Genomic DNA, 14706 nt, shown 5'->3' with positions numbered 1-14706 from the left:
ATTGGAATAATTATATGTCTGTGTAAATGATGCAAAATGCCGTGTCAACATCAGTTATCGAGTAATTTCACACGACATTATCAATCTGGCGTCAATGATCACAGTTGACGAGCCTGGAGCTGTATGCGCTTTGGCAATATGAGGTTATCATTCGTTATGATATTGCACATGACCATTAAAAAATGCACGCACGCGCACACACACACTCACGCACACACACACACCCCCTTGATCATCAACACACACCATTGATTATCAACACACACATACACATGCACACACATTGGCCTACACGGGTGGACACATGCACACACACAATTACACGTAGACACGCAAACACATCTTTGATGTATACATATTTGCACACACACATTTGCCTACATGCTGTGGACACACACACACACACACACACACACACACACACACACACTTCTTTATCAACAACTTATGGAGAAAGTATGTCCACTAAAAATGAAACAAATAAAAAATAAATACTGATCGAAGTCCCAGAAGGGGGAGAAAATATACAGTTTCTGTATTGCTTTGTTACACATCACAAAAATTCCAACTTATTTATTCATTAGGCTTATTAATAATGACGTTGCTAGTGTGCTGCAATGCCTTGTACATATGTTTTAAGTTTTCCCTTTCCTCTCTCCTTTTACTTTAATCAAAAGTCAGTGGAAATAAAAACCTGATGACCGCACGCAGAAACTATGCCCAATGAACTGCTGCCTGGTTCTCTTCTTGGGAAACGCAAGAAGAAGAAAGAACTGAATCCAAACCCTTTGTTTTCTCAATGGCTTGCCGAGTGGAGAGATGAAGCAAAGGAGAAAGGCTGGAAGAGCGAGTACATTTATTCAAGGGTATGACTTTTATTTTTTGACAGTATGTTAACTGTTATTTGGCTTTCTGAAAATAATTGTGGGAAAATTATGGTAGAGTTCTTTAAAATTTTGTTTTGCGAAGCTTGCTTTCCCCTGCTGTCATGTTGATTTTCTCTCTCTCTCCCTACATCTCTCTCTCTTTCTCCCTCTCTCTCTGTCTCTTTTTCTCTCCCTTTCTCTCTCTCCCTCCCTCTCTCAAGTTAATGATAAATCCAGGCCTTATATTTTATTGTAATAATGCCTTTGTTTTCTATGTGTATGAAAGGCTGGTGACGTGGGGTAGGTGTGGGAGTATATTTAAAAATTCCTCTTTACAGTAGATGCTCAAGCTATATATAAATAAATGAATATATATATATATATATATGTAGAGAGAGAGAAAAGAGAGAGAGAGTGAGATGCTCAAGCTCTCTATATATATTTATATATTTAAATGTATGTATATATATATTATATACCATGAAATATACTTAGTCTATACTTCGATCGGTAAATTGTAAACATTGTAATATACAATGTATATGAATTTTGCTTAATTTATTTCATTACTTTTCCAGGCATTAAATTCATTGAAAAAATACCCACTTCCATTGTCAACAGGAAAAGAATGCAAAATCCTGCAAAATTTTGGTATGTACACATTATGCAGTACTTATTAAACTTGCTATAATTTAAGAATAATCTGCTTATACTCTTTGAAAGTTATTAACAGACAAAACTCATAGTTTAAAAGAGGACTCTAAGTTAGAACACATTGATAATATAATACATCTAATCAACCCCTCGGCTGAGACTTCTTTTTTTTTTAAGTAGGATTTTCACTCTTCATGAAACAAGTTATGGAATGTAAATCTTCTGATATAAAAAAATAAAATAATAATAATAATAATAATGTTATTTATATAGCGCTGAATCTTGTGCATAGACAAATCAAAGCGCTTTCGCACCAGTCATTCACACGCATGTATATTGATAATGTCGTTATGATTACAACCACAGAAAAAACAATACAAACATAATTTAAAAGTGACAACATTTTATTTTATCTTGTAATATCAGTATCAGTAGCTCAAGGAGGCGTCGCTGCTACACCATATCTGCCAAGCATATGCCTGAGCAGCAGCGCAACCCAACACGCTTAGTCAGGCCTTGAGGGGGAAAAAAAATTCTAATAAAAATAAAATAAATGAAAATAAATAAATAAAATAAAATAATAAAATAAAATATAATAAAATAAATAACAAAACAAAACAAAGAAAAAAAAAGAAATAAATAAAATAAAAAGAAATAAGTAAATAAATAAATGATAGATAAATAATAAGTTATAGGGAATGATTAATAACCTTTTTATTTTTGCAGGTGACAAGATCTGTAAGATGATTGATGACCGTCTTCTTAAGCACAGACAGGAACAAGGTAACTACATTATGTGTTCAGTTCGCATGGAATACCACCTACCTCTTTCTCTGGTTGTCTGTCTGTCTGTCTGTGTTTGTCTGTCAGTCCCTCTCTCTCTCTCTCTCTCTCTCTCTCTCTCTTGCTCGCTCGCTCTCTCTGTGTGTCTTTCATCTGTCTGTGTTTGTCAGTCCATCTCTCTCTCTCTCTGTCTCTCTTTCTCTCTCTTTCTTTCTTTCTCTCTCTCTTTTCTACTCTTCTCTCCTCTCCTCTCATCTACTCTACTTATAAGTTATATGAAACTTCATCTTTTGTTAATTATTGATAGACTCAGAGGTGTATTACAACCAGATTTAGATTCAGTGTAACTGATACGGCTGTTCATCATTTAAAGAATATGATTTTTTTTGTCCATTATGCAAGAAATCAAAAGAAGATGAAGGTACATTTTGTACTTTGTTGTGAAGCACTAAATAACTTTACAAAGAAACTCATTTGACCCAAATACTTTTTTTTAGATAATCCTGTATGCATAAGTTGATGTTACTGTTGTACGTAATTTTTCTCTGTACTTGCACAAGGCATTAAGTTTAGAGAATTAGCTACTTCATAAATTGTTCTGTTTCTTCAACTCAGTGCATACATTTCTTTGGTTTAGTTATTATGTGTTCTTTATATCATATGTTGTATATATTGTACTATGAACTGTTCACACATCTTTTCATAAGGGGCCTTGGCCTGTATTGAATAAATCTTCCATATCCATATATCTCTATCTTTGTAATCTACATCTCTGTCAACTTTCTGTCTCACTGTCACTCATACAATCACCACCACCCCCACCTCCCTTTGTGTCTTTCTCTATCCCCTCTCTCTCCCTCTCTCCCCCCTCTCAATCTCTCTCTCTCTCTCTCTCTCTCTCTCTCTTTCTCTCTCTCTCCCTCCCTCTCTCTCTCTCTCTCTCACGCACATGCATGTGCATGTGCATACTTGTACACACACATACACACACACATATGCACCCCCCCCCCCACACACACACACACAAATGAGAATGTCTGTATACAACACAGCATCATCTGACTTGTCTATTTTCACTATTTTTTAAATAGAAATTTCAGCTTCATCGAAAAACTTTGACACCGGAATACCTTCAGTGTCTTCTATTGGGACAACTCTTCCTCGATTACAACCCACCACTGTTCATGAAATCAGTGATTCTTCAGATGAGGATAATGGTTCCTTACAGAACAATAGGCCATCAGTGCATGGCCATTCAAGCAAAGTGAAAACTATCAACGGAACTACTTCAACTAGCACGACAGAGAGGACATTTCAAGAAAAGAAAAGCTTTGATCATGTGTTTTCAAGACAGAAAGTGGGACCAGGGTCAGGAAATGCATTGGTGACTGCAGAAGCAGATGAAGGTGTGTCGTTTCTTGGGAGGACTTCCCCTGTCACATTATCCAGTTCTGATGATGATGATAACTTTTTACCTGAACTGTCCACATTGCCTGCTCTGGAAAAAGGAGGCCAAAAGGTTGTTACGGAAGGAGAAATGTCTTCAGTGCGAACATCAAGTACAGACAGAATGGAAGACATTGGTCCCGCAGTTGCTGTGGACTCTGTGAGAGTGACGCACACTGTGAGCGATTCTGATGGAGATGAAGCAGGACAGATTGTTCCACCACAACGGGTAAGCCCTGACAGTCATGGGTTAAGTGCATAGTATGTGCACAGTACTGCGACTACTACTGCTACTGCTACTACTACTATTACTACTACTTCTGATGATGATAATAATAATTGTAATAGTAATAATAATGATTACTATTATTGTTATTATAATGATAATGATTTATTTGTATATGGTACATGATCTTAGATGATACTGCAATAAAGCGCACAGTAAGGACATTCAAGTCAAGTCACCTTTATTATCTCTAAAGAGAAATCCACATGTGGTCCTGTTGCACATGCTCACAATTCAAACATACAATATGCATGATTTTAATTTTGAAAGACATTAATCAGATTAATGTGTTTAAGTAATCAAGAGACCACATGGGTCAAGTGACCGGCAGTTATGTTCTTGGCTTACTAACTTGCACAGTAAGGTACATTCATGGGTTTAGTGTACAGTAAATATCATGGGTTGAGTGCACTTGTTTTGACTGGAAGCAGTTCCCATCACAAGCTGTCTGTGTATATATTGGTCTTTTTAAAAGTGTTTAATAGACCTTTTAACATTATTTTGTGTTTTCTTCAACTGGGTAATCAGCCCTGAAATGGGCCCTTTGTGGCTGACTGGGCTATACACAATATGATTTGCTATGAGCCTGTCTGTGCTTTTCTGCTTTTAGCCAGGGGGCAGAGCCGGGGAGAGGCAGCCCAGAGAGTATGTCCCTGCCTACAGATCAGGTCCTTATGCTGTTCTACTGGCCCTCTTTAGACAGGCCCAGGTATGGATGACCTGCTGTGAACTGTCTTGCCTGTGGTGTTTTTATTCTTTTAATTTCTAATGCTGTATCATGTGCATGCAGATGATTTTGTCCCCCACTCATTTCAGAAATGCGTGGAACCCTATTTTTTTCAAAATATTGTGAGCTTGAAATATACATGTATACAGTCTTCAGAAACACGACATTCTAAAAAATTAAAATGACTTGGTAAAAGGTGATTATATTTCATGTGGACAAGCTCAAAAGCATACACACATACACATGCACATTTCCGGTTAGGCTTTCATTCAAGGCCTGACCAGCATACTGGGTTGATGAATAGGTTGTTTGATTTCTTCAATGAGGTGCTTATGTCCAACCACGGTGTAGCATGTATTTATCTACCTCTGTCAGTCTATGTATATCCATATCACTGTCTCTCTCTCAGTCTATGTCTCTCTCTCTCTCTGTCTGTCTGCCTGTCTCTCTCTCTCTCTCTCTCTGTCTCTCTCTTTCTGTCTGCATCACATCTGCTGGACAGATACCTGACCAGCAGCATAACCCAGTGCGCGTTGTCAGCCCTTGAGTGCATGCATAGTATTTCTGTTAGTGTGCCTGTCAGAGTGGACTTCTTCTGCAGAATTTTGCCACAGGACAACCCTTTCCTTGACAAGGGTTTTTACTCAGCGCACCAAGTGCATGCTGCACACAGGACCCCGGTTTATTGTCTCATCTGAGTGACAAGACACTAGGCACTCAGTTTGATTTTTCCAGTCAAATATTCCACATGCTGTATCGTCTTTCTGAAGAAACTGAAACTGAAACACATGCACATCTGTACATGTTCACACACACACACACACATACACACACAGAGGAATCATGTACACGCATGTGCACACACACACACACACACACACACACACACACACACACACACACACACACACAGAGGAAACATGCACACACACACACACACACACACACACACATACACAGAGGAAACATGCACGCTCATGCACACACATACACACACACACACACAAACACACACACGCACAACACGCACACACACACCCGCATGCGCGCACGCACACAACCATTTCCTATTCACAGATAATGGAATATCGATGATCTTTTGCAGGATCCTAACTTCAGGGGCTTCATGACCAAGGCAGAGCTGTGCAGAGCAGCCCAGCCCCTTGCTGACAAGTCTTTTACTGTTGTAGGTTGTTGTGATACCTCTTTCCTCCTTGTTCATCCTTTTTTCTTCTTCTCTTCGTCTTCTTCGTTCGTGGGCTGCAACTCCCACACTCGCTTATATGCACACGAGTGGGCTTTTACATGTATGGACGTTTTTATCCTGCCATGTATGCAGCCATACTCCATTTTCAGGAGTGTCCATTTTATTTTAATCAGCCCCATGATTGCTTCTGATGATGAGTATCTCGCCAGTGATGGAGCTGTCACATGATTGAGATAGTACAGAGCTTACAAGTCAGTCACCATTCTTTTTATTTGGACTTCTTCCTCAAGGGACTGCATTATTTGTTCAGCAAAATAGATTGAAAAGTGCACACAAAAAAAGTGGTAACTGCACTTACGACTCATGCCAACCCCCGAAAATGGAGTATGGTTGCCCAAGTGGCAGGGTGAAAATGGTCATGCACATGTAAAAAGCCTGCTCATGTACATATGAGTGAACATTGGAGCTGCAGCCCACGAATGAAGGAGAAGAAGACTCATGCCACACTGGTCTCATTTCATGGAGGTTCAGCAGCCAAAGGGTTAAATCTGAACTAGTTGAATTTGAGAGTCAAGAACTGAGTTATCTGCCTTCATAACTGCATTATGATTTTAGAGCCTTATCCAAAACAGGATTTTGTGTGTTGTGCGGTTTGGGGTTTTTGTTTTTTTGTTTGTTTGTTATTTTATTGTTATTTTGTTGTTGTTTCTTTGTTAGTTTGTTTAAGCTCTTCTTTTTTTTTCTTCTTCTTTTTTTAAGAGAATGATTCATTCCTAAAAATTTTAATATGGTCATTTAAAGGTTGATGCTACAAACAGTCGAAATAGAATGATTCTTATTAAGCCTTTGAGTGCCCCTGGACATGAATTTCTATCCCCTTCCAGCATGCAAAAAAGTGCCCCCAGGAAAGAAATTTTCATCCCTGTCATTGTAGGAATTTTTGCCTATCGCACAGTTCTTAAATACATGTGAAATTTTCATAATTGGATAGTGTGTTCATTTTATTTTCAGAAAAGGTATAGGTTATAGATTGCTTTCTTTTAGTAGTTTGCATGCTAGAATTTTTTTTTGATTTCTTAAAAATAATCATTGCCCTCCATGACCAAAACATCCCTTGGGAAAATGGTTGTCACTGAGCAAAAAGTAGGCTTGGCACTGAAAGAGTTAATAATTCAACAATGAAAATTGATGTTTTAACTAGATCAGTAGATGTCTGCAAGCACCAGTATGTGTGACAAGACATTAAACCAAATAAACAAAAAAACAACACATTAACTAGATGTCTGCAGTTACCAGTATATGTTGATAGGACATTGAGTGATGGCCTAGAGGTAACGCGTCTGCCTAGGAAATGAGAGAATCTGAGCGCTCTGGTTTGAATCACAGCTCAGCCACCGATATTTTCTCCCCCTCCACTAGACTTTGAGTGGTGGTCTGGATGCTAGTCATTCAGATGAGATGATAAACCGAGGTCCCGTGTGCAGCATGCATTTAGAGCACATAAAAGAACCCATGGCAACAAAAGGGTTGTTCCTGGCAAAATTCTGTAGAAAAATCCACTTCGATAGGAAAAACAAAAAAAAATGTGCGCAGGAAAAAATACCATAAAATGGGTGGCGGTGTAGTGTAGCGACATGCTCTCCCCGGGGAGAGCAGCCTGAATTTCACACAGAGAAATCTGTTGTGATAAAAAGAGAAATACAAATACAAATGAACAGAAAATCAACACATTAAGTATTAACTAGATGTCTGCATTCACCAGTATGTGTAACAGGACATTAAACCAAAAGAATCAACACATTGATTAGATGTCTTCAATTACCAGTTTTTGTGAAGAAGGGACATAATAAAAACAAAAAAAAAACCCATAAACTAGATGTCTGCAATCACCAGTATATCAACATGACATTGAACAGAATTCCTCCTCCTCCTTTGATTTGTAATGGCTACACAGTGAATCCACTGATGATGATATGTGTGTGTGTGTGTGCAGCCAGACCCCGGGGGTCGGTACACAGCCTGGTCGTCAGTGTCAGCCCTCATCAAGAAAGGCTACCTGACCAAGGAGAGCAGTCCTGCCAAGTCAGTGTCTTTGTCACTGATAGTAATGATAATAATACATTTATATAATACACACAGTGATTTCAAACCTCTCAAAGTGCTTCACAAGAACACATCATTTAAACACAAAGCATACAAGAACACACACATGCATGCACACACACACATAAAACACATGCTTACACAGGCACACATGTAGACACACACATGCGAGCATGTGGAAGAAATAGTTGATCTGTGGAATACAGATATGGAATGGAGTGCCTTTATTATATGTAGAAACCACTTGTCACTATTTTTTTTTTTTTAATTCATATCCACACAATTACCTAACCATTCACAGTGACACCAGCTGTCCTGGTTTCATCATATTTTGTTACTTACAACTAGTTACAGTTTGTTCCAATATTGACTCCAACATCAAAATTGTTCCGACAAACTCATTTGTACTCATAGTTAGTTAAGGCCACCCACCGGCGCTCTTGTTTTAAGTCATTTGGGTGTTTCAGAATACATATGGTTTACCAAGCACAGGCTACAGAGCTGAGCCAAAGCCAATCACATTTAACTTTGTTGTAGATAAACAATTTGAATGCCATGTGTGCAGCTTGTTAGTGTTAAATGTATATCAGTGTATCTGAGGGTCTGAGTGTCCTAAAAACTTCAAAATGTTCCTTAAAAAAGTTTCCAGATCATTCAAAAAAACAAAAACAAAAAGTGTTCAGAAGGATTGGCATCTCGGCATTCATTTGGTTAACAACTGATGTATATCATAGTCAAGCTGATTACACATTCACGTGAGCATTACTTAAACATGACAGTGTTTGGGAGATCAGATGTTTTAGGACTTATGTATTTGCTCTTGATATTTTCTTGTCTTCGTCCCTTTGTAAGTTTGTCTCAAAATGGGATGGTGAAGATCAGTGTCAGACAAGGGAAGTAATTATATTTTCGAAGTTCATAAAGTAAGACTTCTCTACCCTTGTTAAGAAGCAGTTGATGCCAATAGCACATGCAAAAATAATTGTTCTTTGCTAACCTCTCAGCTAAATGGGGAGAAGAACACAAACATATACCAAGGAAAATTAGATACAGGAATATTCTCTGACTGTTTGGATCAGCGAGTTTAAGAGTTAAGTCCTTTGTGTAGCCTCCATTTTTTTCTCACAGGACAATGGATTGAGTCAACCTTCTCTCTGCATTCTGCCATCAGTTAGGATTTTGCCAGTTTTTGGCCTGGATACATTATCATTTTATTTGATGGGTCTTTTATTCTGTTTTTTTTTTTTTTTTAGGAGGGGGTCATGGGGGAGGGGGGGGTTGGTCTACTTTTTTTCTTTTTTGGACATTCCTCTTACATTCCCAGTCTCAGGCCTGTTGGATGTCTGTGAGGAGAGTTTCAGCCAGTCGTTGCTAGCACAGTTCTGACAAGTTTGTTTGGACCGTCACCTTGATGGCACACATTCACAGTGCATCAGATTACTTTTGCCCAGGTTTTGTTTAGTTTCAGTTTCAAGAAGGTGTGAAGAAAGCATGCAGTCTGATCCATATAAGATAACCACATCTGCTTTCAGGAAAAAAAAAAAAGAAAAAAGGAGCAGATGCCTGACTGCATAAACCCATTGCACTGGTCAGGCCTTGAGTTTGTTTCAGAAGTTGAATAAGTCCATCGATAATGTGTGAATTGTCAAAAAATACAGTGAATGGGAGTTGGTTTGAAAACATGTCTGTTAACAGGTCTCGTTTCAACAGGCATATATTTTATGTTTTACAGTTGACCACTTTGTGACATTTTCTCTATAAAACAAACCAGTCAGTTAAGAGCAGTTGTTGTTTTTCTTTACTGCGTTGAACACCCCAGAAAATCAACGAAGGGTGTTTGTTGTTGCAGGTACCGTCTGACGGACGAGGGATATGAGCTGGCTTATCGCCTTGAGGAGGTGGAGGGAGGGAGGAGGGCTGCAGGAGTGGGGGACCATCCAGAAGGAGGGGCAGATGCGGCGACAAGGAGGAGTGATGGCATGGGCAGTGAACCCTTTTCTGCCGCAGGTCAGCTGTGAATGTTGACTTTTTCTCGGGAGGTAGAGAGGGGGTGGCCTCAGTTGCATGCAGTCCATGGAGCACTCCATTTTTTTTTTTTTTTTTTTTTTTTTACTCACTTTTTGTGCATGTGTGTGGGGTTGTTGTTTTTTTTGTGTGTGTGTTTTTTTGTTTGTTTTTTTGTTTTGTTTTTTTTGTTGTTGTTTTTTTGGGGGGGTTTTAGAGCTTCATAATTATGAGACTTCTTCATTGGCCAATAAAAAAAAAAAAAGCACACGCTTGTACTTGCATGCATAAACATATGCATGTGCGCGTGCACGCACACACACATTGCACAAAAAAGAATATGACAGTCATATTATTGTGGGGTTTTTTTTGTGTCCTTTTTTTTCTTTTTTTTCTTTTTTTCAATATATCCAAGATTTCTCACTTTCTTGATGTGATAATCTCATCAGTTATGAATATCACAATTCTCATGAAAATATGTCCAAGATTTCTCACTTTCTTGTTGTGATTTAAAAACCATAAAGTGAAAACTGGTTTGTGTCACTTTTTTGATGTGGTTAGTTTTTGGTGTGTTTTTTTTAAAGCATTTTAAAGACTTGACATTGAAACTGATTTAAGATTTTTTTGTGTGTGTTAGTATAGCTAGCAGACATTTGATGAGTGTGGTAACATCCAAAAAGACACCCGCCAAATTTTTATCCAGAAGGCTATCAGTAACTTTACATAGGATCAAATCATTCAGTGAAACAGATGACTTTAAACCAAACCCACAAAATAAGATGATAAAAAAGAAAGGAGAAAAACAAGGAACCTTAAAGTGAAACAGCAAACCAGCAACAGTAAACAAGTCTGAACAGTTTCAGTCAGAACCCTAATTTAGTAAAACTGGTGGCTTTGTTATGTACCCAGCAGAACAGTGACAAATAAGCGGCAGTGAGTCATAAAAAGAGTATACAACTTTTCAGATAAAGAACATTTTCTTCCATTGATCTCTTTGTTCTTAACATTAAACAGTGCACTTGTTTATACATACAGACTGTGGCAAGGCTGCACCCCACCCAGTGGCCAGGAAGGTGAAGAAAACTTCACAAAGGAATAGTTCAGTGCCAAGGGAAGACCCAGACACATCACCCTTCAGAACCACAGAACCCGCCCCTGGCAGCTTCACAACAGGTGATACGCATGATGTTGCAAGTGCCGGGAAAGCTCTGCCTGTAGTGCCAGAAAGCAGACAGTGTATTTTAGTGGAGGATGATGATGCAGATAAAGATGACAGCGACAATGAGCTGCCAGCGCTGACTTTGCCATCACTTGCTCAGAGACTGAAGCCGTCATCCTCCACCTCGTCCTCTCCTCCTCCATCAGGGTCTGGAGAAAGTTCTGGAAATAGGTGTGTGCTTTTGGTGTGTCTAGTTGGTTGCTTGGTGAATAGTTTTTTTATTGTCTGTCCCAGTGAATATTTTTTTTATTGTCTGTTTACAGAAACTGGTGATTTTTTTAGACTCTAAACAAATCAAGATAAAATAAAACAAGTTTATTACGATAACATATAATGTATGTAAGATTTACAGTGACTCTCTGTAAGTGTATTTGTTTTAATAATAAAGGGGAATTCTCCACTGAAATCTGACACGGAAAAATCTTTTTTTGAGAAGGGTTCTTTTACATGCACTGAGTGCATACTGCACTTGGTATCTCATTTTATTGTCTCATCTGAAAGACTGTCTCACAGACCCCCACTCAAGGTGTAATGGGAGGGTGGAGAAAAATCCACGGTGCATGTGAGACTCACTTTCTAGTTGGGTGCATTACCACAAGGCCAGCACTTCACAGCATCTGTTTGTATTATAGTTGATTATGTGATGATTACTATGCATAAAACCCACAGTTTTGCCTGTTCATTTCTGGTGTGATTGAGCTGTTTGATTACTATAACCAAAGCATTCATTCAGAACGGAAATGTTGTGTCCATGATAGCGAAAGACTTTAACCTCCCATCATGCTTTGTAGTTAAGTTCACTTCCAGAGACACAGTTGTCAGAAAAAAACAGGTCTCTCTCGCACAAAGTATTTTGACGTCGTCTCCCTCCTAGCTCTCCGCTTGTGTGTGCATGCAGCTTCACAAGTATTCGTCACTGTCATTCCACAGACATATAGACATAACAGGAAACATGATGTGTGTTTTGCAGACAACTGCAGTACTGGTATGTGGATGGTTGTGATGACCTGGTGACCAGGAAAGACCAGGCCTGTGTGGAGATAGATGGTGAGTTTGTGCAGTGAGAAACTGAGTGCATCTTAAAGCATACATACCTATCGGTCCTGAATATCTTGTTATGAAAAAAAAGACATACAAATCAATGACAGTTCTGGATATTAACGGCTGCAGCTTGCATGTTACTGGGCAAAAAATGGAGGCAGCTTTTTTCACAGATGGACAAACATAATAGTGGATGGGAAGTTATTACTTGAACAGTGTCCATAACTGGCTGCAGAAGAGCCAAAGTTAGGAGAAAACCTGCTCATCTGTTAAGATGGCAAGCTGTTACTTGCCATGAAAAATGAATCTGCAGTGGTTTTTAGAATACTGTCTGGTGAGGTGCTTCTCAAAGTGTTTTGTTAGATCGGTTCTGTATCATACTTTCTGGGTGGTTTAGTTGGGGTTTTTTAAATCATGTGTTGAGAATAATCATCCACTACATGAAAGAAGAGGTAAAGTATAAGGTATTATTACCAGATGTGAACAACAAATTGATCATTGTTTCAAACTTTTTTTTTTTTTATCTTTCTTTGACACACCAAATGGAACCAAGAGGGCGGAGTGAGTTTCCTGGTGAAGATCAACTACCAGCATCTGTTGCAGTCAGGCTGCCAGTACAGACTGGACATGACCAGGTGATGTTTGTAAAAAGTAAAAAAACAGTTATAGGTCTCATAACCTTCAAGGCCATCAAGGTGTTGTTGTTGTTCTTCTTCTTCTGCGTTCATGGGCTGCAACTCCCATGTTCACTCGTATGAACACGAGTGGGTGAACACGAGTGGGCTTTTACGTGTATGACTGTTTTTACCCTGCCATCTAGGCAGACATACTCCACTTTCAGGGGTATCAAGGTGTTCAGTTTATATTCATTGTGTCTAGGGCTTGGCTCTGAAAGGCAGAACCCATTCCTTTCTTTCTGCTGTTTTAACTTTGGCCAGTGGAGGTCAGGTACCCCATCACACCTAGCTGGATGGAGGAAAATCAGAGAAAAGTGCCTTTCCTTAGGACACAACTGCATCAGACCCTGATCACTGGTGAACGATGGATCAGAAGTTCACACGCCTAACCAACTCTGATCACTGGTGAACGATGGATCAGAAGTTCACACGCCTAACCAACTCTGATCAGACCCTGATCACTGGTGAACGATGGATCAGAAGTTCACACGCCTAACCAACTCTGATTGGACCCTGATCACTGGTGAATGATGGATCAGAATTTCACATGCCTAACCAACTCTGATCAGACCCTGATCACTGGTGAATGATGCATCAGAAGTTCACATGCCTAACCAACTCTGATCACTGGTGAACGATGGATCAGAAGTTCACACGCCTAACCAACTCTGATCAGACCCTGATCACTGGTGAATGATGGATCAGAAGTTCACACGCCTAACCAACTCTGATGGGACCCTGATCACTGGTGAACGATGGATCAGAATTTCACACGCCTAACCAACTCTGATCAGACCCTGATCACTGGTGAACGATGGATCAGAAGTTCACACGCCTAACCAACTCTGATCAGACCCTGATCACTGGTGAACGATGGATCAGAAGTTCACACGCCTAACCAACTCTGATCACTGGTGAACGATGGATCAGAAGTTCACACGCCTAACCAACTCTGATCACTGGTGAACGATGGATCAGAAGTTCACACGCCTAACCAACTCTGATCACTGGTGAACGATGGATCAGAAGTTCACACACCTAACCAACTCTGATCAGACCCTGATCACTGGTGAACGATGGATCAGAAGTTCACACACCTAACCAACTCTGATCAGACCCTGATCACTGGTGAACGATGGATCAGAAGTTCACACGCCTAACCAACTCTGTCACAGCGCCTCATTGTTTATGTTTACAAGCTTTTTTCTGTTTTTTTTTTTTTTCAAGATTCAAGATAATCTATTCATATATAGGCCAAGGCCCGTTTTGAAGAGGCATGTGAACATAATGTGATGGAAACACCATAATGCAACATATATGGAAAATATAACATTACTTCCAAACATAAACCAGCCTAGCTATGAAACATAATGTAGAAAAATCAGTATTCTCGGGAGAAGAGAGAAAGAGGAATACATTCATGTGCATGTTTACCACACGCAACAACAACCGATCATGTGCGGCATAATCAAAGAAGCACGTGAAAAGAAGGTGAAAGGCACACTGAATACACAGCAGTCAGGGTATTGTAGATTGTGAAAAGAGGGGTGAAAAGAAAGGCACACTAAATACACAGCGGTCAGGGCATCGTAGATTGTGAAAAGAGGGGTGAAAAGAAAGGCACACTAAATACACAGCGGTCAGGGTATCGTAGATTGTGAAAAGAGGGGTGAAAAGAAAGGCACACTAAATA

At 39.4% G+C, this 14706-nt stretch overlaps 1 protein-coding gene across 1 annotated transcript in view; it reads left to right on the top strand.

The window, feature by feature from the left end:
- The first annotated feature begins 24 nt into the window (after nucleotides 1–24).
- LOC143296566 (structure-specific endonuclease subunit MUS81-like) overlaps nucleotides 25–14706 on the top strand; it is a 28934-nt gene continuing 14252 nt past the window's right edge. Inside the window, exons 1-12 of the mRNA XM_076608589.1 lie at nucleotides 25–143; nucleotides 712–866; nucleotides 1445–1517; nucleotides 2247–2303; nucleotides 3395–3978; nucleotides 4646–4744; nucleotides 5868–5948; nucleotides 7963–8051; nucleotides 9922–10079; nucleotides 11112–11466; nucleotides 12266–12342; nucleotides 12890–12971. Of these exons, the coding sequence (XP_076464704.1) occupies nucleotides 717–866; nucleotides 1445–1517; nucleotides 2247–2303; nucleotides 3395–3978; nucleotides 4646–4744; nucleotides 5868–5948; nucleotides 7963–8051; nucleotides 9922–10079; nucleotides 11112–11466; nucleotides 12266–12342; nucleotides 12890–12971 (1805 nt within the window). The 5' untranslated portion in view covers nucleotides 25–143; nucleotides 712–716. The remainder of the gene's footprint in view (nucleotides 144–711; nucleotides 867–1444; nucleotides 1518–2246; nucleotides 2304–3394; nucleotides 3979–4645; nucleotides 4745–5867; nucleotides 5949–7962; nucleotides 8052–9921; nucleotides 10080–11111; nucleotides 11467–12265; nucleotides 12343–12889; nucleotides 12972–14706) is intronic.

The sequence above is a fragment of the Babylonia areolata genome, chromosome 21 (genome assembly GCF_041734735.1).
Source record: "Babylonia areolata isolate BAREFJ2019XMU chromosome 21, ASM4173473v1, whole genome shotgun sequence".
Taxonomy (NCBI): domain Eukaryota; kingdom Metazoa; phylum Mollusca; class Gastropoda; order Neogastropoda; family Buccinidae; genus Babylonia; species Babylonia areolata.
The sequence above is the reverse complement of the archived record's forward strand: the minus strand, read 5'-3'. Positions and strand labels throughout refer to the sequence as shown.